This window comes from Leguminivora glycinivorella, chromosome 4 (genome assembly GCF_023078275.1).
Source record: "Leguminivora glycinivorella isolate SPB_JAAS2020 chromosome 4, LegGlyc_1.1, whole genome shotgun sequence".
Lineage (NCBI taxonomy): Eukaryota > Metazoa > Arthropoda > Insecta > Lepidoptera > Tortricidae > Leguminivora > Leguminivora glycinivorella.
This window is the reverse complement of record NC_062974.1, coordinates 23017460-23045246: the sequence shown is the minus strand read 5'-3', so window position 1 is coordinate 23045246 and position 27787 is coordinate 23017460. Positions and strand designations below refer to the sequence as shown.

Here is a 27787-nt window from a genome sequence, read left to right as displayed (position 1 = left end):
CTACCCGCAATTACGTTCTATTGCACTGAATTCGTGGAACAGTTAAATCCATGTGATCAATACCAACTACTGCTAGTACACACGGCTAAATTAAAACTTGAATATTAATAAACTTCATGAATTTAGTTGGTTTCGTAAATACTTTTCCAGTTTGCACTGTAATACATAAAACGACCAAATGTTACGCGTAGTAAACATACTATGTTAGATCGCGGTCATGTTTAAGGAAGCTTTGGGATTTCTAGGAAGAAAGCAGGCTGAAATAGCGTGCCAAGTCCTTGCAACATTGCTCTCTAATAGCGTTGGACATGTCCTAATGTCGGGTGTAAGCGATCACCGATCAGCATCGTTAACGATTCATCAAATCGCAGCGAGCACGCAATCATCTACGGCTGCTTTAGCATGATCGATATCATAAGCATCAACGTAATCTGGATAAGTGATATTGGTGTATTTAGCATTAACTTTAGTATTATATTATATCACTAACCCCATTTAGAACAGAAATATATCGCGCTTTAAATTTAATACAGCAAAAGGTCAGTGCAGTTTGGTTAGAGACAAACAGTGTTTTATTTATATAATTGATTGGCCTAGATTAGATCGTTAATCGCGCCGATAGGTCGTCGTTAACAGAGTCGTCATTTGGCACCAGACGCGATAAATCATGAACGATTTAGACGAAACAGTGAGCGTTTGTGCTAGTCCCACAATCATTAGTTAAATTTGCAACAGTTGCACAGCTATTTCAAGCAAACTTCAAACTGAGTTTGACCTATGTCATAGATTAATAGACGTGATATCTTTGTCGGCTATACGTCCCACGAAATTGTGTGTAGCACAAGTATTAAGAACAGTGGAATGGGTAAAATAATGTCAGCTCAGCAGGTGCCAAAGGGAACATTTTGATGTGTATTCGGGGAACAATCGTTGACGCTCATTTGACTCTTGGCAAGGAAGCAGTGATTATTATAATTAAGCGGCATAAGCCAGAGGGCAAGTGTTTACGATTATATCTTCTTAGAACAATATTTTTTATTTAAAGATTCGATTTCACATTTAATATTATTTTGTTAAATACAGGACAGCACACATGATTTGCAATCATCTTTAGGATGCTGTTTGGGCTGTTCCTCGTTCTGTTCAGTAGTGACGCTGCCTTTTTGCGCAAGATTGCTGCGAATCCGTCAGTACGAGCCACCGCAAACATTGTGGAGGCACTGCAGAACCTAGGCAGACCAATCAGCATCCTAAAGGCGTTGTTGTATTGAATTCTTATTGCATTGTATGACTTTTGGGTATATCTGATCCATAGGCTGCTAGCGTAAAAAGATGAGCAGTATGCTTATTTATTTAAAGGATTTCCTTTCACGTGTTAGTTTGGTTTTGTAACATTTGAAGACAAAGAAAATAACATCAGTTTTATCTATAAGCTTAACATGTCAGAAGTTGTCTGTCAAGAATCAGTGACTGAGCGAGTCACTGATGACGTGACGAGAAAAGGCAAATATGCAGAATGTTATAAAGATTTAAAAAAATACCACTAGTAGTACCTAGTAGGTACTATCGCTTCATTACGTTTCCCAGGTTAACGCTCTGGATGGCATTTCTAATACAATATTTATACTCCCGTCCACGGCTCCCGGTTGCCGTCTGGCCTGTCAGTCAATTTCACGCGTTTTAATAATAAAATTACCAAAATACGTTTTCCATCGTAGTTTGCAGCCATGCAGCAATACGTGGAAGGGACAAGGCTCTGTAATCTGACCAATTAGTAGTCCCGTCACTTTGAAAATCAGTCTCGTGGCCGTCGCTTTGATCAACGCCGGACGTGCAAAATGAGCACCATCTTCGCAGCTAAAATTATAACAATGTTGTTTCTCTAAAGAGGTTAACGACATGTTGAAAAAGTAAATCAACATAGTCTAAGAATAGACCGGTATATATACTAAACATAATTTATAAAATGGTTTATACTTTGAAAAATCGGTCATAATGAGTCGTGTAAACAGAACATGATTGGAACGAAACGCGTCTTCTACTGTCAAAGTAGAGGCGTCTACCATGTTTTAACTTAATGCACGTTCAAAAAACCTCAATATGTTACGCGATTTGTCATAATTATTTTACGTTATTTGCAATACGTCGGGGCATAAATGGATCGATTAAATTAAAATGTAGTTGTACATTAAACAATCGTCTCAAATCGTAAATGTTTATGTTTTTATGGCACCCAATGAAATAAATTATGTTAGATGAATAGCAAACTCGATAAACTTTTTAACAAAAAATAAAACCGCCTTCAAAAATAAGCGCGTTACAAAACACGGAGAAACTAAAAAGCAAAAAATAATAAACCTTTGAATTCAGATTTCTTATCGTATTGCAATAATCTAAACATCCAAATTATAAACAAATCAATTATTTTTGTAGTCGGTACCAGACCTGTTCGTCGCCTTGCTATTGCCTGTTTGCCCCACCCAACCATACGCAGGCTGGTACCGACTCCAAAAATAATTGATTTGTTTATAATTTGGATGTTTAGATTATTGCAATACGATAAGAAATCTGAATTCAAAGGTTTATTATTTTTTGCTTTTTAGTTTCTCCGTGTTTTGTAACGCGCTTATTTTTGAAGGCGGTTTTATTTTTTGTTAAAAAGTTTATTTATTTGTTGATTTTTAGTGGTTCCTATTGATATTATATGTATCAGTCCGAATATATGCACACTAGTGAAAGAATTATCCTTTAACTCCTAACCATTGAGGAGTTGACCTTCCATCATCAGCTCAGCCACATAAAATTATTACCATCAGGCGTAAATACTGGTGTACCTTTGAAAAATACACTAAAAACATTACATGTGCCTATAACATTTGAAGAGTTCCCTCGATTTCTCCAGGATCCCATCATCAGACCCCGACTTGGTGCCAATGGGACCATCTCTATATATGTCAACGCGTATAAAACTTGTAAGCTAAAACCAGGAGACGGCAGGAAACGGCAATTAAAGCAAAAGGCTCCGGGGCAGCACTAGTTTAAATTTAAAATGTCTCTTATTTATTGCGAGAAAAAAGACAACTGACGGATGTTTTGAAATCGCATAAACATTGTCAAGGTGGCATATTTCAAAGGAATATTAATGCTACTACATAATAAGTAGGCCAAACTTCTGGATAAGAACTGGAATAGAATATTACTTAAATACAATAGATTACCTTCATACTTCATTTCATACCGTCCGTATTTAAGACAACGCTATGATTAAAGCAATTTGTACCTGAAACAAAAAAATATGAACATTAGCATTTGAAATTATATTTCTTCAGTACGCATACTAGGGTTTGCTCCCGGGAAATACCGGTACCGAAAGTACCGGGAATTCCCGGGATTTTTGGCCAAGCAAAGAACCGGGAAATCAACTTGAAAAATCCCGGGATTTTCGGTACTTTCGGGACTGGTCTAATTTTTTCGCTTTTTCAAATATAACAACATATTTTTTGGCATTTTACATCTTTTTTTATTATATTTCCATAACCAAACCGCACCGGCTTCGCTCGGCGTATTATTTTATCTGCCTTTTATAGACCGGCAGTAAAACCTCACAAATTTTCCCCAAACATGTAACTTGAAGCAAAGAATGTAAACTAAAGGAAGCAAAACATTTGAGATGGTGCACTATTTTTTTGCTAGGCAGAGGGAACGTTCTCGAGAAAATTAGTCATTTTCTGGAAATTACTGTGGAATACCGTAATACCACATTATATGTAAACATTTTTTTAAAGTTAAGCATGTTTATAACAGCTACCCTTAAAAGTTAGACATAACTCATAAGCCATCGCCGACTTTTTTCTAGATCTACATTTATGTATCTTAGTGGGAATTATCTCAGGATGTAGGTTGTACCTATTATTGTGTATTTCAATATCTTCTTATCTGTATGACCTTCCTATGTCTGTTTTTTTCCCCAATAAAGAAAATAAAATAAAATAAAATATGTATAAGAGCGACAATTCCACCATATATTATTTTGTTATAAGTCGATCGGTACGTACGGGCAGGGTTTTCGATTGAAACTCTTAAGCAGCGTGATTTTTACCGACCGATTTTAGCACATGTCGTCATGTTTTAATAATCAATTTATAATAACATATAAACAATTTATAATAACATAAAAACCGAGGGTATCGCGGTGGCCACTGGCTAGCCCCACTAGCCAGTTCAGTAGTTGAGTTTTGTATTTTTGGTGAAGGTTTGTTATATGCATTTGTGTATTTATTTTTTCTCTCTCAATCTCATTTCTCATTTGACTCATTTCTCTGCATGTTATAAAACTGTGTTCGCGAATTTTGCGACAGACTCAAAAACCATTAAACGGATGTTTATGCGTTTTTCACATATGTATGAATAGTGATTCTTGAGGAATGATTAAGGTTTTGTTATTATAAATTGATTATTAAAACATGACGACATGTGCTAAAATCGGTCGGTAAAAATCACGCTGCTTAAGAGCTCCAATCGAAAACCCTGCCCGTACGTACCGATCGACTTATAACAAAATAATGTATGGTGGAATTGTCGCTCTTATACATAAATGTAGATCTAGAAAAAAAGTCGGGAATGGCTTATGAGTTATGTCTAACTTTTAAGGATAGCTGTTATAAACATGCTTAACTTTTAAAAAATGTTTACATATAATGTGGTATTACGGTATTCCACAGAAATTTCCAGAAAATGACTAATTTTCTCGAGAACGTTCTCTCTGCCTAGCAAAAAAATAGTGCACCATCTCAAATGTTTTGCTTCCTTTAGTTTACATTCTTTGCTTCAAGTTACATGTTTGGGGAAAATTTGTGAGGTTTTACTGCCGGACTATAATCAATTATTACATTTCTTTAATAGTGTTTGTCTTATTTCTTTTACTAAGCGATTAAATATCTCCCAGTAATGGCAGATCGCCTAATCGGAGCAATGTATTGCAACGGTCAACCATTGGTGCCTATGGTTTAGGCGGAATTCTTCAGGATTTTTTGCTTGCTCTTCCGACTCCCAATTCATTGTAATAAAAAAGGCAGATAAAATAATACGCCGAGCGAAGCCGGTGCGGTTTGGTTATAGAAATATAATAATAAAAGATGTAAAATGCAAAAAAATATGTTGTTATATTTGAAAAAGCGAAAAAAATAGACCAGTCCCGAAAGTACCGAAAATCCCGGGAAATCCCGGTTCCACATTGCTCCGGTACCGAAAATCCCGGTTCTTTAAAACAGTACCGGTACTGCAATCCCTAACGCATACGCAAATAAGTACAATTTCATGGTCGTTATCCTTTTAGAAAATTACAGGTAATAACTTCTGAATAGTCGACACGTGGTAAAGGGGTATGAAATCGCAATAAGGAAACTATTCTTGACAGGCCACTATTTCTGGAAGCTACTTTGTGTGGTCTGAAGGTGACAAAGTTGCAGGGTGTTATTGATGAATACATTATTGCGTCTGAAGATAAAATAATAAGCTGAATAAGCAAAGCCGTAAAAGATAAGTAATCTGGTTTTGCATATGAAATTATGAACGGTAATTGCTAAAGAGATGATTATTACAAATTCTTTAGAGGGTAATGTAATGTAAGTTGTAAACGATTTTATTATAGACTAGCTTTTGCCCGCGGGCTTCGCTCGCGTTAAATTCGAATATGTATTGCGGAATGCTCCATACATAGTTCCACCCCCCATTTTAGGGAAGTGGGTGTGTTTAGGGAAGTTGGGGGGGTTTAGAAAGAGACAAAAAGTAGCCTATGTCACTATCCATCCCTTCAACTATCTCCACTTAAAAAAATCACGTCAATTCGTCGATTCGTTTTGCCGTGAAAGACGGACAAACAAACAGACACACACACTTTCCCGTTATAATATTCCCCCTTATTCATAAACGTACTCTAAAGTTATCAAGCCGATAAAGTTCGTTTGTCCCTCTCCGACGTATTGGTGTACCTAATAGAAAAGGACAAACGAACTTTATCGCCTTGATAACTAAACTTTATGCATAAGGGGGTTAGTATGGATACTCAATTTGCGTATTAAGCATAATAGAATTGCAGTCAGTTTAAACATAATAAATGTATTGCAGTAGAAGACCACAAATGGCCGAGCCAATGTGCAACAATCTTGACTGTTGCGTACAGGGGAAGTTATTATTTATTATTCGAATTTCTTGCAAGTCATTACATCAAATTGAATATTTGACCTTGCTCTTACGTTTTGACTATAATTTATCAATTGCAAAGTAGACGAAGCTGATATAATTATATTTTCTCAGTTTATTAAAGGGCACACTTAGAATTATTTTCGTAACGTAATGCATGTTGTACGTATATGGTAGTATGAATAGTTTTAATAGAACTGCATTTACTCGAGCTATGGGAGGTTTGGTCCAGCTGTTGCAAAAGTGGAGGTAAACTTGAACGTTTTACATCAATTAATGTGTCCAAAGGAACCTCGTGAGAAACCCGTCACTCCGCTCTGTGGTCTTGGACTGCAACCGGCAATTTTATTTCACGTTTAATGCGAAAAGGCTTAAGGACTTGCAGTAACATTAAGCGTGCATACTTTTGGATTAATGCTGTTAGAAACTGATTGATGTGGCTTTTAGAACCAGTCGAAGTAAATTGCCTAGGTCTATTAGGCTTTCAATATTTCTTAGGGCAGGTTTGATTCAAAACTAAATAAGGTAAAATAGGTAGTATTTGCAATATCCGACTGACATGTGACTTTCGTATAAGGACATCAATTGAATTTATGGGCATAGGTAAGTAATTCCGGCTATGACACGTTTTTTACAGACTATTTAATGGCTTTTTACTATACCAGTTTGTTTAACAATGTTATATTATTACAATTTGACGACCGGTCTGGCTCAGTCGGTAGTGACCCTGCCTGCTGAGCCGCGGTCCCAGATTCGAATCCCGGTAAGGGCATGTATTTGTGTGATGAGCACAGATATTTGTTCCTGAGTCATGGATGTTTTCTATGTATATAAGTATGTATTTATCTATTTAAGTATGTATATCGTCGCTTAGCACCCATAGTAAAAGCTTTGCTTAGTTTGGGGCTAATTAATAATCTACTTGATCTGTGTAAGGTGTCCCCCAATATTTATTTATATTTAATCATATTTTGTGTTCATACAGTATAGAAGAAAATATTCATATAATAAATAATTAAGAAAAAAGATACAAATCACAACTTCGGAAAGATGTCAGTCAAATGAAATGATCCAGGATGTAAATAGTAAAAGATGCATAAACAGTAACATAACATACGGGAAATGAAAATAATATAACTAAGGAAGTAATAAATATGTTTCCTTAGTAACAATACATTATGGTATAATATGAACACAACAAAAAGATAAATTAATAAGAGACGCAACTAATTGAGTCTAGTTCCAAGAAAAAAAATACCTAGTCACGTCAAAATTCGACGATTTAAGTCAGACCGAAAGTCAGAGGAGCATCCAAGCGTGCTTGGAGGCAATTTAGTCAGTTCCAAAACTCCGCGAAGAAAAAACTTTAAACAAAATGAACATGAAGGCAAGGCTTTGAGTAATTTCTATCATTTTCGTGATGTATCCCATTCGCCAAATATTGCTTATAGCAGCGGAGCATTACGTTAATAATTGGTTACGGAGGTCCGGAGGGCCGAGCTCAGTTATGAGAGTGCATGCATGCCAAATTGCTAAATGACCCGCTTGGTAGGTACAAGGCACTAAAAGTTATAATTATTGCAAGTAGTAATAAACTAAGTGATTTAAAATTTCATTTATAATTAATTTAAATTCGTTTTATGGATCTTTAAAGTCGATAGACAGGATATAGTTGATGCAATTTGGTGGGAAAGATATGAAAGCACTGTAAGCAGCAAGTATCGTGTTGTTTACGCCCGTGAAATGCTGCCGGCGGTTCGCGCAGTCATTAAGAGAAGCAAGGCTGACATCATCGCTCGACTTAGACCGCAGCATTGTTATTGCGTCGCACCACAGAGCGAAAGAGGCGAGATGAGCTATCGCGAATTAACCGCTACGAATATTAAACGAGTTGCCGAATTGAAATTCAATGGATTCGCGGCCACGTTAGGTATACCAGTTTAGTATTCAATGTCACGGGCGTCCGATTACATCCAATAATTCGACGGTTCATTGATTTTTATTGCGATCAATTTTGCGCGCATTGTGTTAAATGATGCATTGATAGGTCTACAAGCCGAATGTCTAATTGATTATACAGTTAAGCCGCCTAAATCGTCCATTAAATGACTTTCAAAATGTATTAAAGCGTTCAATTAAAATCGAATAACATGTCATTGCTACTGGAGTCGAAATTATCTGGGCGTTAGCTTCGATAACCTTCGATACCGAATAACATTTTATGGACACGACCACATGTGGACGAAAACAACCATTTGTAAGCACGCACGCAATATGTTGGAAACTAAAACAGGTCAAATTTAAAATCATTACTGAAGTAATGAATTTCAACTCAAATAAGATAATGGTCATTCCTAGCTGGAAGAAGATAAGTTTAGAATAAATCTCAATTAATTCGAGATACGGGTGATACACAGGACGGTCGTTGTGTTCCCGAAGGGCAGTTAAGGGAGGGCTTGGAACACGAAGCTCCACTCTATATGCAAATTAACAGTAATGAGCTCCGAGAACCCGGGCAATAAGCGAAAACTGTGTCTAAGCTAGTGCAACGCCCATATGCCCGTTCTAAAAGCATGACGGTATGTTGCTCATAATAGCATTTTAATATTACCTTACCTGCATACCTTTCAAGATTTTATACATATTTATGATGTAGAAGAGAATGTATGAATCATGTTATTAGGAAAATATTAGTAAAGTTTGAAGAATTATATAAACTTCTACGAGAAATAAAAACTAAAAATTGAGCCATTATGGTAGCTGATTTCCATCAATTCGAATTAGGACCACTTGCACCAACGAAAATGGAGGGTTAACCCGAGGAATAACCCGAGGAGGTTAATCCTCCATTTTATATGGAATTTGACAGATGACAGCCCACTAACCCTGAGTTAAGTGGTTGGTGCAAGTGAGCCTTAATATAATAAGCCCAAACTCTGATGCGGTTACTTTTTGTAGTACCCTGTCTCTTGTGGTCACCTTCAAATTTCACCAAATCACCATTTTGTATCATAGATACTTATTATAGGTTTTAAACCGAAATTCCATGTACATGTAATGACGACACTGTGTTTGAAGTCGAATCATAACGTATTAGTATTATGCTTTAGTATTATGTACTACAATTTCGAGGGTTTACTGGTGAAACCCGATAAATCGAGATAATTTGTCCTTGAAATAACAACATTGTGGAAATTTCACATAGTTCGAATTTCAAAAACCAGTTGCTCAACTTATCGGGTTTCACCAGTAAACCCTCGATTTAGCAACGCCCGAAAATGGTTTTTCTACACAAATGCATAATCGCTTTGTTAATAACCTAAACGTAAAAGACATGAAGCGTTAAAAAACTAAATGCATTTGCTTGAAATTATCAATTTGTAGCTGTCATCGAAGATGTATACCGGATTCAATTATTCAAAGCAAAAAACGACTGACCATCAATCATTGTCAGTCTTTTAAATACGGAATATAATTTGGAATCGGAAGGGGTAATCTTTGAAAATTATTCGGATCGTAATGATTTAACTGTATATATCGAAGGAATTTTGCCAAAACCGATTATTCATGAATTACATTACCACGAGTTTGACACTAACGTTATTCACTAGTCTACTAAACTTACCTACTTTCTTTGTGTACATCTCGCTCTCACTAATACGCCATTACGAGCGGGCAAGGTTAATAAAATTGTAGTTACAGGTTTTCTTACATTCGTAGGTACTCTTCTTTTCCCGTTTAAAGACGTATTTCATTTCCATAACTAAAGCAAATTTGTAAGGATTTTGCTAAAATCTTCCACATTATGTGAACATTGTGAACAACGATGTGTCTAATAAAATTCGCTGCCCCCAAGCAAATATTGGTTCAACTCTTTAAAGCCTCAATAAAAACACCTATGTCATTCCGATTATTTGAGGAACCCTACAGCCTCTCACAAAAACCGACCTGTTTATTCTGTTTCGTTCCACCGTTATTGAGTTGCTCGCAAAAAACTTCGGCAAAAAAGTCGCAAGATGAAATTGCAAAGAGTGCGTGAGGTGAAATGATGGTGTAATGACACTGGCGAAAATAATGACATACATTACATACCTACTACAACTTTAGTAACCACCAGAGTCACCAAAGTTATAGCATATAGAGGACACATTTCTGCACAATCGACCAGTTGTTACTTTGCAAATCAGTTTTGAAAGTTTGCACATTCATTAAAAACGTGACATGGAATTTTGCAGACAGAATTTAACTGCGCATTTAACATATTATATTTCGTATTGAAGCAAGTTTAAATGATCGTTATATAAATTACTAGGAGCGTAAATCGCCTATTGTTTCGAGACATTAACGAAAATTGATCCCTGATCACATAGCTGTGCTATGCTATGACATCAATTTCCGCTCTATATTGAGATATTGCTGTTGTTCTGAGTTTAAATAGCCGTAATTACACATTTTGTAGGACAACTACGCGAATCGCTTCATTGAATGAGGATTAGATGTCTTTGTCACTTTGGACAGGCTTTCATAGTTATTGAGGTCAAAAATACCTAAGTGTAGAGTTAACTGTAGTTTTTTCGTGGATAGTTCGATCGCGATTTGATAGCCTGCAGCTCGAAACTGGTTCCAAATACGGGCTTCGTACGCTGCGGCCAAATTAAAGGCATGATGTCATGGTTTTTTGCGACGGCTGCGGTACGATGAAGTTAACTTTTTGTGCGGTGCACAAAGCTTATGTTCGCTGTACCCTTGGTTTCTGATTAAATACTGATTGCCTGACTGCAAACTATAGTTGTCAATAAAATGATCCAATGTTTTAATTAATTCCAGCCAGACAAGCATATTTTATAAGCCTTGATTGATTTTTATTAAAACACGTACTCAGGGAGTAACATCAGTCACATTGCAAGCTATAATCATTATTCAAGGCAATTATGTTCTTAAATAAATTTTGCTCCAATGACTTTGCATTTGCACGCTTTAGTTTAGAGGATTGCGGTATCCATTTCACGGTTAAGAGTTGACAAAATGGTCGATGATCGCTCTTGGCTCTCCGGCGACGCCTACGCACTCTCGCAGCTCACAGCCAAATCGATCATCGCCGGGAACAGCATTACCAACACATTACTACACTACATCATATTATACACTAGCCAAGAACAAAGGTATATCTACGGACAGTACACAGCATAGAGTTCAAATTGCCCTCTAATATTACACAAAAGAAAAGCCAAGCAAAAAGGAAAAACTGGCAGGAAGACATCCGTCACTCAATATGGCTATCAGTGACACTTGAGCTCGTTCCGAGAATGGGTAAGTTGCCACGTGCCTATAAAAGACTTCGGCGGCGAAGTATTGAGATAAATGAGTTTGAAAATATCGTTAATGAGGTATGAACGTGAAATTCAGCAGAATTCTGTTTGCATAACAATACTCTTGTAACCTTGCCAAGCAAAGGGCATAGAAGCTATAAAAAACACATGAAAAGTAGCGTATCTATCAATCAATTGAAGTGACACCTGTGGTTGTAAAATACTAGCCGTAAAAATGGACGGTCATAAAAACTACCCGTGTGAGTCAATCTCTATTTTAGGAAAACGTAAATTTTTTAACAAGGATCAAAACAAATAAGACCACCGCGAAGAGCATTTGAAGATTTTTACTTCGATGCGGTGTTCTTCGATATTTAGAACGCATTGATTTACATTAAACTAAGATCAGTCAGACATCACGTTGAAATAAAACTTGAGTTACAAATTTTCAAACATGTTGAAAAGTAATTTGCATCATTAACATGAGCGATTATGGCAAAAAAATGACCAGTAATGTTCGTAGATAATTACCTTACGAACAGGCTGTTCAATTTTGAATTTCCTGTTCAATAACTCAATCAAATCCAACACATGAATGGTGATAGAAATCCGGTGTTTGATAGATAGCTTGCTTAACTGTAGTCTGTGGCCTGTTCATTCGTGGTTGCCATTTGATTCGCACTCTGTGAAAGGCAGATACTAGATAGCATCAGTCACGCAGGGTCGGGTGGAACTTGTCATTCCGCGTTAGTGAATTTTGGGAGCCCGTCTGTCTGTCAGTTCGTCCGTGTTGGCTCGGCGATGGTATCTGCAATGAGATGTTAATGTATTACTTGGCACGGTCAGCGGCCGCCGGCCTATTCGAGATTTATGTATTATTAGCCGTGCGTAAGGCACAATCGCCATTGTTCTCCGTATTTTTCACGGTCTCCTAGTTTTTGTGAAAAGCAACGTCAGAGCCTGTATTAAGTTCACATTGACCTTCTCGACCTGTTCCGCGGTCAACACACATTGTGGGTTCTCTTTGGTACCTAACTCTTTACAAAATTAACAAAATTAACTTTTTAACAAAAAATAAAACCGCCTTCAAAAATAAGCGCGTTACACACACATTGTGGGTTCTCTTTGGTACCTAACTCTTTACAAAATTAAAAAAACAATTGTTACTACTCAAGACATTGTGTACGTAATAGTGATGGAAGTAAATAAAAAAGGTGTTTTCGATATAAACTCCAAAAACTTTTTACAACCAAACTCTTACTAAACAAAAGTTTCATCTCCCAGTCCTATCATAACTTGTACCTACTCAAAACACATCGTGAATGCTACGATAGAAGTACCTAAATAAATAGTACATTACGATACAAGTACGTAAAAAAGGAAGTTCGAAACGAGTGGCGATAAATTAAAACACGACCGAAGGGAGTGTTTTAAATCGACACGAGTTACGAATTTCCTTTTCACACGTGTATCGTACGACGTAAAAAAAACACCATCTGTACTGAAAAAGATGTTTTCAGTACAGATGGTCGTTTTTTTACGCACTAGTTCGAGAAGTGGTTCATTATATGACAGGTCGAAACTTCGGAGGGCCATCTGTACTGAAAAACGTCGTACGATAGACGTGCGAAAAGGAAATTCGTAACTCGTGTCGATTTAAAACACTCCCTTCGGTCGTGTTTTAATTTATCGCCACTCGTTTCGAACTTCCTTTTTTACGCACTTGTATCGTAATGTACTATTTCGATGTAATCCCCTAAAAACTCGAGCATAGTACTCCTTTTGGACTTCGGACCAACAACAAAATACTGTACAAGGCCACGGTAAGTATTTACGAGAAGTAGACACGACACGTGGTGCTTCACGGCCAAGCGTCCTCAATGTCCTCATCTAGGGAGCAGCAGTGCGAAAAGCGATTATTACTCTGGCGGTGCGGGAAAATGTGTTTAAAGACCGTGACCTAGGGTTCTGTTTGCGACGCGGCAACCGCCGCCCGAAACCACCAGACGGCTTGTCGCCAGCGGCGTGCGAGCGAGATCGCTCGATACCAGCCGGGCATGGGCAAGGGAGATGGGCGCAGCGCCATGGTGCGAAAATAAAAAAGAAGTGGTAGATGACGTAAGTGACGTAACGCAGGGGAACATTAAACGCAATTTTATGGCGGTCGGCAAAAAATGTTGTTTACAAAATAGGCAGATCGAACCGCGCAGTACTGGATTCGATTATAAGAGGTCTATTTATTATTGGTCGATAGAGCAAACACGTCGATGTGAAAAGTAAACAGAGGCGTAACTACACAAGATATGCCCTTATCATTGTTATCTAAATGTTGGCAGCAAACGTACATTCGTGTTTCAAGTCTCAAGTGATACGTGAAATGTAACCAAGTCAATTAAGTTTACATTGTTTTTATTGTGAATTCGACCGTCCGCGTTTTTAAGTACACAACTGGTTAATGGAACGTTCAAATGTATGGATGTTAAAAAAACTTTAGTTCATGTTTGCTTATGGTTCAGTTAGTCGGTTTCAGATGAATGCGCAAGATTGTATCTTCAATCACATATACGTATATGATCAGCTTCTTTATTGTGTTCCAAGGTGCGCTAACATTTGCTTTTATCAAATAAAACCTACTGTTTCTTTATTAATATTTAATTTGTAATAGTGTTGTAAAAATAAGACAGCGATAACGTTTTCCTAAGGCCAACAATTAAGTAATAACTCAAGTTTTACGAGTATCATTTGCAAAATATAATCGACAAGATTTTGACCCAACCTGTTTTAGTAGCAGAGATTTATGAAACGAGAAAAGTCGTTGGACTGTTGCATCGTATACCGATGACGTCAGTGCCATTTCTTACTTCAAACCTGGCAGTTACTTCACGTCTACAGAATGAAGTCATGTCGTAAAAGTAATACATATATCAAAGAGCGCAACCAAGGCGAGTACTTCTCTCTTTTCATTTAAAAATTAATATTATAATTGCTTGGTACGGATCAACCTCCATTAATATACTCTTTTAAAATTTGTTTTACTTGGTTTCATCATTATCTTCCCTATCTTCCTATTTCAAGTAGGTCATGTTCGAAGTTCTTATATCGCAAGACTTCTCATTTTTTTATTTAATGCTCATCAACCGATAAAGAAGAAAATAATTGCATGTGATGTGACTGTGATTGCTGGTGAAGGTTCAGTTCAATAAGACTATTCTTCTCGCGATGATGTGTGTGCGCAATTGCGCATACAAATAGTGTGGTGACACGCAATGATGATGTCAGAAACGCTACAGACTCTTTGGCGACAAACTATTTTATACCCGACTACGTCAACGCAAAAGGAAGGTTATGATTTAGAGCGGTATGTTCAATTAAATCTTCACAGAGGAAGGGCGATATATTACAAAAACACGTTAGTCTTGAAATCTATACTAATAGGAAAGTCTTTCACGGCAAAACCAAGCGACGAATTGACGTGATTTTTTAAGTGTTGAAGGGATGGTGAGTGACTTTTTGTCTCTTTCTAATGCGAGCGAAGCCGCGGGCAAAAGCTAGTAAAACTATAAATAAGGACTATATAGCGTGTCGCGTGTAATGATTTTTTTTACGTTATTCTGATTAATTACTCAATTCTACGTGAATTAATCAACACTAGGTATGATATAAATGAAACCTAGTTTCTTTGGGTCCCCCCACATCTAGCGTCTCGCGAGCGTCGCGTCGGGCCAACTGTATGGGCAAAGCCTGACGCCGCGTCGACGTCGCGTCGACGCGACGTCTTTTTCCATACAGTTGGCCCGACGCGACGCTCGCGAGACGTTAGATGTGGGGGAACCCTTTTTTGTACAGACAGATACTGTATGACCATTGGACCTCAAAAGGCAATGCAGGTAGAGTAAGATGACATCACCGTATCGTACGATTCGGTTAGGTTGAACTTTTTGTGAATCAGTGGCATGATGCAACTCCGGACACCTGAATGAGATACTCTGCCGGTTTTGGTTCACATTTCAGATAATGACAAGACCTGTGTCAAAAAGATCTGCCCTGATATTTTTTGCTGATAAATTAAAAAGAAAGAAAACCTAGATTTCATAAATGGCAAGGAGGAAAATGGTTAACATTTACCTTAACCACAAGAAAACCACGTCCTATAAATCAAGCCCTCGTTTAATAAGGACTCCTCTCATAAATATTACATGACACATCATAAATTTAATTAGTGAATGTTGTTGAATCATTTGTCATAAACATTATCGCCTGGAGGCCTTGTAAATAATAATAACAAGCCGTATTTGATGCAGTAAATTCAAGCAATATAAACCTACACTACGAATTAGATAATCTTGAAGTAACAAATAAGGACAGTTGGCTTATTGATCGAGTACAATTATTGTGAGCAGGTAAGGCGCATAGGCGAGGAAGCCGTAAATGAATTAATAAGTAGGTTGAGCTGGTTGAGAGCCTTTCAAATGCTTAATCCGATCAATATACAGCACGATCATGATCAGTGAGCTTCTAAACAGCCACTAACATTGACACCATTATAATATTAATACCATTACCATGTTAATTATAATACCCAACAGAAGCATTGTTTTCATATTACACTAAATAAATGTCTATAGACAAGTTAGGATCGCACCTAACTGATTAGAGGTGTGTAATAAATTTACATGACTTGCAATCTATGCCGGTTTTAAAAAGCAACACGCACCTACGCATAATGTTTTTGGAGCACTTACATAAACTTAGTCGTTTTTACAACCCATAAAACAGCATTTAAGTTTATTGGGACGCTAATTTATCAAGCAATAAAAGCGTTGGAACATTTCGCGAAAAATTCGGGTCGAATAAGCGGGGTTTCAACATTCCCAGTGAACACGGCGAGTATATAAATCTCCAGTTGACGACACATGTTGCGTAACACTCCAGCGCTCGAGTAGGAGGAAGCCGCAAATCTGTCTGGTCAACAATCCGAACACATACTAGAATTTAATGGACAATTTTATTCAAGCATCATGGATTCAATCAGCTGATGGAATACTCAACGTAATATTTGAAGAAAACTTTAACGACACTACAACTGGCTATGTGGTTGCCAAAAGACATTGTGATATAATAGACCGTGATACTAAAAATAGGGCACAGTCAGTTATCGTACATTACGCAAGCGCTGCATATGTTTAAGGTTGTAAACAAATTCGTTAGCAACTATAGGGCGAGCAAACAAGAGCAATTTGGGACGCAGCGGTGAACAAATACGTCCATCAATGGTAAGATTGGTAAGAACTAAGAATGATGGATGAACTTGCAAAAGATATAAAATTTATTAGGAAATAAGTTGCAGGGCCATTTTATTCAAAGTTGTCCACCCCGAAAAAAGTTGATATGAAAATGAAACCGATAGAAATTTATTAAAAGCTATTTTTATAGATTCTTTAATAAATAAATTTATATAAAATATAGAAGGTTCACTTGACTTTTAAGTAATTAATAAAAAAAATATGTTTTTGTTGAGTTGAGGGGAAGCGAGTGTTCCGTTCCGCAACCATATTTAATCGCAGATAATGTAAATATAAAAGGTTTGGGAATTTTACAATATTTTTATTATTCATTCTAAAATAACAAATGAAGAAATTACACTTTCATTTTCACATAAATGCGGACTACTATTTTTTTAAACCCATATATATATCCGTTCCGTTACTTTCAGTACAAAATAGAGGAGAATTTTTAAGATTACTAATATTACTATACTGTTTCACAAGTTTATAGGATGCCATCACTTGTAATCAATAGTTTAAACGTTACTATTTCAATATAAAATAACGGAAACGTAGTTTAATAACAAATTGTATTTAATTTTTGCAAATAAAACTATTTGAAACATGGGACAGTAACGGATCTGACTGTATGGGTAACGGATGAAAGCTAAGGTCTCGTCTACACTTGAACGTGGGTACCTAAGACCTCCAAAGCATATCGCGAGTAATGACTAAAACAACCGGAGTGTGTAATCCGTGATTGATTACCATATTTTAGATGAGTTAGTTTTAATCCCATACGTTTTTCTTTTATTTCCCGCAATCAAATGAAACTAAAACATCACATTAAAACCACGTGAATACCGCTTTATACTTCCATTCCGATACGTTTTTCTTTCCGCCTATACGAAACCAACGATCTAGTATCGGATCGGAAGTAACGGAACGCTACCTCCGGCGATATTTTACTTAATTATTTATTAAATAATCACAAATCTTGTTTTTAATTGGCTTATTTGGTTTCAATATTAGTACTTTGTTTTAGGAATCGATGTTAAAAGGTTGCATATTACGTATTTACCCGCAAATTTGGTTTCGGGAGGTGGAATGAGAAAATGTTACCCCTGAGTACGAGCTACTTTGATGCGTGTTTGGCGGCAACTGGCAAATGCAAGATGACGGTATTGAGTAGTTTTAAATTAATTTTGCCAAGCTGAATAAAATGCTACCAAATGTTAGGAACTTTCTTTTAATTTTAACAGTCATTCTGCGGTTTCGGAATGGAAAATTCCACAATTACCAGATTCCGTCTCGGCAAATTATACTTAATTTTAAATAGTACGTTTATTTATTAACATGAAATATTTTATAACATAATAGCGTATAACTCAATCTTTTCAAATTATGCCGTCATCAATATTTAGTACAATTAGTTATAGAATAAAATCCATAACAAAAACGATATTTGACGTGGGACAGCAAAAAATTGCCCATTTTTTATCACATTATAATTTTTAACAAATACATAATTATAATAAAAATTTAAATGAATATTGTAAATTACTGTCAACTAAATTTGGGTTCGAATAAAAAATAGTCTTCATTAGTTTAGACTCTTTAAATACGCTAAATATTATATCAAAAGTATGGGACAAGCCAAAAACGGGGTGGACAACTTTGAAAAAAATGGCCCGCATAGAAATTTGCCAATGGATGTAGCGAGTGACAACAGATTACGTAAGTTCATTTGGACAATTAGGGGCGATAAAGAGACAAACTCGTGATCGTGCGGGTTATCGTAATGCTGTGATAGTGAGGTGTGACAGCAAACAAGGCAAGCGTATTGGCTAAATATCAGTATGTACTTTAAATACGAAATTGTGCATTTTCATAACATTGTTATCATCCTCCACGCCACCGTCAGCACATGTTGATCAGTTTGGTTTGATTACCTTCTCAGTTATTTTTACTTATCCCATTTACAACTACTGCCCGGTGCATTTCTTTGCATTCACATGATTCTCTTTTAGTTTTCTTCCCATTTCCGTCTTGTTCATTTTATCGCCGCACAGTGCATTTTTTCCTAAGCCTACCTTTCCTCTACAGAGCCATATAGGTATACATTCATATAATTAATACACTCTTTTAGTCAAACTACTTTCTTACCTGTGCTCATAATGTAAGGTCACACCATAAATGTATATATTATATAGAGTGCAATTTGTATTCAGCTGTAGTAACGTCATACGTAAGACCGAGTCCTAAAATTATTATAAAAACGTTATTGAAGTTATTAACGTTAATCGATGAACGTGCGTAATATGCAGCTAAGGGCGATATCGAAATGTCGCAAAGTAACTACTTGACGTCAACTAACTTGACCTTTAGGTCCCATTAGTCAGAACATCCGTCTAACTTAGTAGCCGATCAAGACTGGATAAGTAAATGCAACAACACAATAAATGTTTAGTTTAACCTCTTTGTGACAATGATAGAGTCGTTGTGATAAGAAACGCGTGTATTTAGATAGTGGCATTGCGACAAATACGTCTCTGGCTAAAAAACCTAGTTATTTTTTTATATAAGAATCTCATATAATCTTAGTAATCAGGTTATATGCCTGACTGGCAATATTTAACAAAAAAAACATTGTTCTAATAACTACTGAGCATATAACTCGTAAATCTTTCAAATAATGTATCATTAGGAATTCTTACAATTCCTAAGAAGCAGTAGCGGTTACATTTGTAAGAAATTAATGCTCTATTTGTCAAGAATTCAATCAAAGTCATTGAACGTAAACTATAAAAAGCTATGATGTAGATCTATCATCGTCTGAGAAGCCCGTATTAATAAAATTGAATGATACACCATCGCGCCATCAAAACATGGAGTCCCCATCGAGTCTAAAGGCTTAAGGTTTATATTGACGCGTCGCACCAAAACACCATTAATGTTATCTGCCGCGAGCGAGCCAATGTAAACATACACGGAGATTATGTTGATAGCGATTTCATAAAAATGGCTGCCGGTTTATCGTACAAGCTGACCTCCTTCGCGAGTGTAGGGGGTTATCTAGCAGAGCTGGCGTGACCCGAGACATACATCTTTAATTGGATTATAACAATCTCTGAATACGAATTATACGAAGCTGAGGTCGTCAACAACCTTTTAAATTGAATTTTGTATTTTCAATTGCTGTGACCTCCGTACAGCTCCGGATGTGGTGCGGTTATTAATGTTAGAAAACATGTGAAGATCATTTTAAAGAGGTACCCTGGTAAATTAATTTCTTACATAGCATAAGGTTTTGTTGCAATATTGTAGGAACTCTCAGATGATTAGATATGTTGTCTATTTCAATATATATATGTTTACAAGACATTTTGGAAAGGCGATCAGAATTACAAGAACCTAAAAATAACTAAACAAGTACAACCTTTACAATTTTAGACCAAACAAATGCAATGTATCCAACAAATTATATAGACAACAATGTTGACCATCAAAATTCCTGGCAGCAATAATGAAACAATAATATTAATTAATTATTAACGATGCACCAGCCGGTGATGATATCGCATCGATAGCTGGTAATAAAGTAACTCGCGATAATATCACAATCGACTATTGTCGCGGGTCGTTAACTTATCGAATGGCTACACGAACTTAACATTGGTGTGCACTGATCTATGATATGCAAAATGTTAGCATTGATTTTTAAGAGTGTTATGTAGGGATCGGAAACAAGATAGAGGGACGTAGTGCTAAAAAACTTGACTGAGTCTAAAGTGTTCAAAGACGACGTCAAGGATAGGGGTGAAAGCAAATGATACGGAAAACAGACCCACCACCGTGAGGGATTCATAGCTTGGAAGAGAGAAAGAGATTTTTCCCCTCACTAGCTCGGAAACACGTGTTTTATCCTTTAATGCCAGCGGGTAAAAACGCCTTTTATCCACTAGTGGGTAAAGTAATTTGACATTCAATATATAATAGTCAAATTAACTGCTTTAAAATTGATAAAAGGAAAATTAAAATTGATAAAACCACTGGAAGCAGTGATAAACGCATTTTTTGCGTCGTAGTTTCCTCGCTATAGTGAGGGGAAAAGTTTTGTGTTACACACGGGTGCAAATGTATTTTACTTCTATCCACAGTCGGCGTTAAAATACTTCTTTGCCCCCTTGTATAACAAATAACTATTATTTGCTAGCTCTGTCAGTTTCATAAGAGCAGTCGCGAGGTTTACATTATACCCAAACTACTAATGAAATCAGTGCCAGCTTCCGTGTAACCAGCACTAAAGTTCCATTTTTACCGCTTCATAAACATATTTCAAATGGCCTAAAACTTGGTCGTCTAGTGTGAGTTTATTTTTCATATTATCTCGCACATTGTTAATCAGCGAGCGTACCATTTTCCTTACTATAATTAACCAACGACTTACTTGCCAAGCCAATGTGACTCATAAACACCAGTTTCGGTGGATAAAAATTTAATTATGTGCCAAAATATTAAACCGCGCCTCAGGTGACCGTTGGCACAGTGCCTGCTCGTGGCGTAAACAATCTATTTCAGATCTGAAAGTCAATTCGACCCCCGTATTCATATTCTATCAGACCACTCTACTGAAGCGAGAGAATTTAATATGGACATCTAGGCCGAACAGTTTTGTCTATTCAAATGTCTGTTGCACATTTAATATTGTCCATCAGTCAATTAGCAAGTCGATCATGCCAATGTTTTTATATTAACTCTTGAGTTTTGTCCAATTTTACATAAATAGTAAGTCTAATCTTAAATAAACAAAACCGTACAGTGCTAAAAGATTCGCTCAACGATACTCTAATTAAAAATACTTACGAGAATCAGTAAATGACGCCAATGTCGTGTTCATGTAAATGTGTTTTCATGACTAACGTCGTCTCAAATATTTGCATTAGGCACCGTAGGTTTTTAGCTGACGACCGGTCTGGCTCAGTCGGTAGTGACCCTGTCTGCTAAGCCGCGGTCCTGGGTTCGAATCCCGGTAAGGGCATTTATTTGTGTGATGAGCACAGATATTTGTTCCTCAGTCATGGATGTTTTCTATGTATGTATGTATTTATCTATTTAAGTATGTATATCGTCGCTTAGCACCCATAGCACAAGCTTTGCTTAGTTTGGGGCTAAGTTGATCTGTGTAAGGTGTCCCCAATATTTATTTATTTATTTATTTAGCGAAAACTTAGTGGCTCATCAGGGAGCGAGCTTTAAACAAATATTTGCTTCAGCATATGAGTAATTCGTTGGACATTAAGTAACCACTCGGGGTGGATGACCGTATTTTGTTTGTCCGTGGCGGACAGGTTCACGTATTCCGTGTCACGTTGAGTGTGGACACTCTTGACGTGCGAAATACAATCGCCTTCGGTTGAAACTTCTTTCAAGTATCTGGCACATTGTCCTGAGCGGCGGCGTTTGAATAAGTATTCTTGAAGATTGATTGATCGCTTTTACGTACCTTCGCTTTGAATATACCGTGACCCGTTTAGAAGACATTGCCTTACCTGAAACATAAACAGTGTCATTGTTAAATCACTTATCTAGCAAAATAGTAACTACATTCAATAATGACGAGTAAGCTGCAGTAGGTAATGAAATAATATTCAACAACAAATAACTAGCATCGGCTCAAAATTTTCCAGCGATAAACGTTTACACACACGCGGAAACAAGGTCACGATTAACATATGTATCGATATCGTAAACAACAGTTCGGAAGCATGCTCCGTAGGTACCTACTCGAACACATGTGACTTACTTAAATAATTAAAGTTGATTCACGTTTGTATACTGCATGATCAAAGGCGACCATGACCGATGGGAGCTATAAATGCTATGTTCTGTAAAATTAATGATAGGTAGGTTGCCGTTGTTTGATTTGATTCAAAACAATATAACATGTTTGTGGTGAGGATTTATTTGTTAATTTAGAATTTAGTGTAGTTTTATGGTTATTCGACATTGAACCACAGCTGTATGTTTGCCTATTAAATGTATGTGCAAATGGTAGATTTCACACCGCATGAATAATGAGGTATTCAAGTTTGCCCGTGGCGCTGTGTGCCGTGTGTCGACAAACAGAGAGAATATGTAAATAAACGTTCATTTGAATATGAGCTCTAAAATCTATGTTTCCAAATTATATGGGCTTAGTGAATAAACACAAACTTGGCCACAAATTATTCACATATTAACTAGTTACAATTGATAACACGCTATTTAGTCAATAAGTAGAGTTGTCAGTTACTAATATTACCTAATTTAGATCAGAATGTTAAATTGTTCATAATCGGTCTCCGGCTGCATTAGGTACAGAAGTTACAAAACTAACAAAAATCTAATTATTCCTAGCTGTTTACCGAAGCTTATTGAAGCTAATTTTCGCCCATTTTAGTCTTAACATGTATATCCACCGGTATTTCGGCAAGCACACGTGTTAAACGGAAGGCTCTGCCGAACTATTTGTGCCCGGAACTCGTGAATCGATCACGTTGCACAACTGGCGATGGCGTCTATGCTCTTATCGTTGCACTATTAGTCCGCCCTCGGCTACTGTTGTCATATGCTCTGCGATTAGTGGCACATTAGTATGTTTTCCCCTCACTAGCTCGGAAACACGTGTTTTGTCCTTTAATACCAGCGGGTAAAACGCATTTATCCATCTATTTGTAAATGGAACTTGACCTTGAATAAAGTCAAATTAACTGCTTTAAAATTCATAAAAGTAGGTGGATCTAGTAATAAAGATGATTTACCACCTGTGAAACTACTGAAGCAATGATAAACGCATTTTTGGCGTTGTAGTTTCCTACTATTATATTCAAAAGTCTTGTGTACACTCTAGGTATATATATGTATTTTATATTTTTGTTCAAAACATCACAAGTTCATTGAACTTTTCCGAACCTTACTCAGCTTAGATCTAAGTTCAATGTCTATGGTATTTATCCTTTCAATATGTCTCGTTTTTCAATTCCACACTCGGCATCGTTAAAAAACCTTTGCGGCGTAAAACAAAAGAACTATTCTCTAACATGTATTATAATTGTATTTCGGCAACCACACGTGTGAAAACGCCAGGCTCTGAGCTCTGCCGATCTATTTGTGCATGGAACTCGTAAGTACGTCGATCACGTTGCACACCACTTGCGTCTGCGCTCTTATCGTTGCTATTAGCCCTCGGCTACTGTTGTTATGTGCTCTGCGATTGATGACACATTAGTGTGTGTTGCTAACATTGCTTCGTGTGTGCCAGTGCCAGTACAAACTAGTTCTAAATATTTGCTGACATAGTAGCATTCTCAGTATTCTCACTGGCTCTTGCAGAGTTTATACAAATGGGAAGGTAAAAAACTCGTGTCAACAATGACACGAGTTTTTTACCTTCCCATTTGTATAACACGCATTGGCTTCACGCATCAAAATTGCCAATGCGAATATAATAAATACAAATTTATTATATTCGCATTGGCAATGCGTGTACCATACAAGCTGAATGTAAAGATGTCAATAATTGATTCCACGAGGCAGTATTATCTGTTTTAGTTTGTTTCCATTTATTAAATAGAGGAAATTGCGTTCACTTAACTCATATCGTAAACGGTTAAAGTTTTTAAAATGATTTCTCTTGAGGACCGCCGTTGGATTTCTGACCAGACGTTGCTACACAAAATAGTCTCAGGAACGCTAGATTGCCCAGAACTTCTGGAAAAAATATATTGGACAGTTCCGCGACAGCATTCTCGGCCAGCTAATTTTCGACCTTTCTTATGTAAAACTTATCGAACAAATGTTGGTTGTTACAGTTTAATACCTAGAATTTGTAGAGAGCATAACATATTGTACAAACAAAATAATACTGACATGTTGAAAATGACACATAATCAGTTAAAAACATATTTACATACACTTAAGACTAAACCGTAAGGCGTAACATACATAATTATATATACGTAAAATACATATTAAAACTTTTTGAAATTAATTACATATTATTATAACTATTTCTACCTCCTTGCTAACTTGATTACTCATAGTATCAGTATTTAAAGTTGTACCTACCTACTTAGTTAATTTAGATGTATACTTCCATTTCAACTTAGTTCCTACTTAGGATTAAGAAAAATTTTGAAACATGCATGTCGTGTTTGCCTGTAATTGGGTGAATACTCGAGCAAGTTTATCTTAAACCAATTTTAAGGTATAAGTATAATTGTATTACACCTGTTGGTAAACCTAAATAAATAAATAAAAATAAAATAAAAGAGACCGCCGACCGATTATCCGTATCCCGCTAACGATACCCATATTATCCGTATCCGTATCGCTATCGCTATCGCTATCGCTATCCCTATCGCTATCCCTATCGCTATCCCTATCGCTTTCCCTATCGCTATCCCTATCGCTATCCCTATCCCTTATCAAGATGTTTAATGATATAACACTTTAAGTTCTCGCGCTTTGTACACATATTTAAAGTCACATACAGGTCGAACGCGATTAATTAACATTATTTTTACCTTTTTTCCCAACGTTTCGGCCAGGTTGCACTGGCCGTGGTCGCGGAAGTGACGTCCCAGCAAAATGTCACCAGAGATGTAAACAACACAAAACTACCCGATATTAATTTATATAAATGTTCGGGGTAGACAAATAAATATAATCTACCCGCTTTTAGTTAATGTTTATTTCCCACCATGTTTATTTTAAAGGTAAAAATAATGTTAATTAATCGCGTTCGACCTGTATGTGACTTTAAATATATGTTTAATGATTTCTTATCAAGTGCTAAAATATAAAGTTTCATGGTTTTATCATTTAAAATTAAGAAATCCCATACAAACTTTCAACCTCTTTTTCAACCCCTTCATCCCTTTTTTTCGAAATAAAAAGTAGCCTATGTTCTGTCTCAGGGTCTAAAGATTGTCTGTTCCAAATTTCATCAAAATCGGTTGCGTGGTTTAAGCGGGAAAGCGTAACAGACAGACAGACAGAGTTACTTTCGCATTTATAATATTAGTATGTAAGTATGTATAGTATGTATATAGTATGTATTATATTCGCATTGGCAGTGATTTTGATGCGTGAAGTAAAGTACCAAAGTACCATACAAGCTGAATGTAAAGATGTCAATAATTGATTCCACGAGGCAGTATTATCTGTTTTAGTTTGTTTCCATTTATTAAATAGATACATCTTACTTAACCAGAGTCGTTAGATCGCAGGATAATTTTCCTGGCTATTAGTAATTGCTCTTACATACGCGTACAAGATTACTTGAGTTACATAAAATACAAGTTGCAATACTGCTATTATCGTATTAAACTTTACGGAATTGTTGCGAATTGGATTCTATTGATTATATTCGGAGCGTGCGATTTTGATAGTAATTATAGAGTACCCTATTATTTTACACCACTTGTTCTTATGAATTTATGTTTTTTTCTAACAGAATTTCTTTCGACACTCACTATAAAGAGAGTCACTCTCTAGAAAACAATGCGAATATAATGACGAATAAGTTTTGAGTCATTAGGAATTCAGGTTAACCTCCCCACCGAAATCTTCATCACCACAATAGGAACAAATGGCACGTGGTAAATTGATTTAATGTCAAAACAGGAAAACCATAGGTGTACTTAAGTCATTCAGTGACACATCATGACATTACTGTAATGTATAGTTTTATTGATGGCGCAACATTCTGTACTCTTCACGTTAATATTATTGAACTGAAAATCGTGTCAATGGTTCGAATCAAAAATCGTGTCAATCGTGTCAAATCTCAAAAATCGTGTCAATGCAACTTACTAATTTTTGAAATTTTTCGACCTCATCATATCTCATCGAACCATTCATCGTATAGGTCATATGAAATATTAGTTCTAAAGGGTGTCTGTCTAACTGTCTAGCATTAGAGAGAACTGTCGCACCCCGAGGCAGTGTATGGTACAAGCACCGGTACTATACAATTGCAGTACACGCTGAACGAAAAGGTCGTATACGTGGTCCAAAGTTGCGCTCAACTGTCGTTTTCAGCTCAAGTAACAGACGCACTCTATCAGATATAAAGCTTACTGACAGATAACGGGACCGGACATAATTTCTTCTGTGATAGAACAGCTTGCTAAACTATGTTATTTGAATGAAGCGCGCCTAATGACATGGATTTACAAATTACGGCTAATAACAGTTGGCGGAGTCTCTAATTATTAATCCGAGCGTTCAGTGAATGTACCTAAATCTAAGTTTGCTAAAAAGGTGAAGTTGGACTATGTAGTTAATGATGTGTGTATTCATAAAAGATGTAGTTAAATTGATAATCATCGCTGTAATAAAATCGTAACAAAATTGTTGCACGTGAGCGTCGTGAGTGATACTAAATAAGGAACAAGGATGTAGATTCAGCACTCGTAAACACTGAAATAGATAGCTTACAAGTGGTCTAGACATAGCCGTTCGATATAAATAAGTTTGTACTTTAACATTTCATAGTTCATTTCAATTTGTTTAACAGGTCAATGTTAACATGCGAGTTAATTATAACGGTTGAATAATGACCGCTTCGCCAGCACTGTCAATCTTAATGCAAGGCTGTGGAGTTCGCAATTAACCGTTTCTATTAGTACTCGTAGTTTTCCGCAGTGAATAATTGCACCGCCTTCATGATTGTGACAAGTATGACATATTTTCTTCATTAATTTCCATGAGCAACGGAACATTACAGCTCACTTAAGTGCTATTGAGTTTCTTAACCGCTTTTGTTTTAGCGTCGTTAAAATATTCAATTACATTTGTTGCTTAAGTAACTAATTTACTTCACCTTTTAAGTATCTGTAAGACTACTTTCATTACGTAGTTATGAGGTACCTGGTTCTAAAAAATCTATGATAGAAATTCACTTCTAACTTACGTTAGCAACCAAGTAAATGTCTTTATTTATCTCAGTTGCCTGTGATATCAAAT

General features: G+C 36.5%; 1 protein-coding gene across 8 annotated transcripts in view; it reads right to left on the bottom strand.

Annotated features, from left to right (window-relative positions):
• Positions 1-27787, bottom strand: part of LOC125225340 (PAX-interacting protein 1-like) — a 194384-nt gene that overhangs the window by 37679 nt on the left and 128918 nt on the right. The window contains exon 3 of one of the 8 annotated variants that reach the window (XM_048129004.1): positions 3250-3280. The exons of 6 other annotated variants lie outside the window; for them this stretch is intronic. In XM_048129004.1, coding sequence (XP_047984961.1) covers positions 3265-3280 — 16 coding nt within the window. In that variant the 3' untranslated portion in view covers positions 3250-3264. Of the gene's footprint in view, positions 1-3249; positions 3281-22307; positions 22327-27787 lie in introns of those variants that run through there. One more of the 8 variants, XM_048129005.1, reaches the window with a different exon arrangement.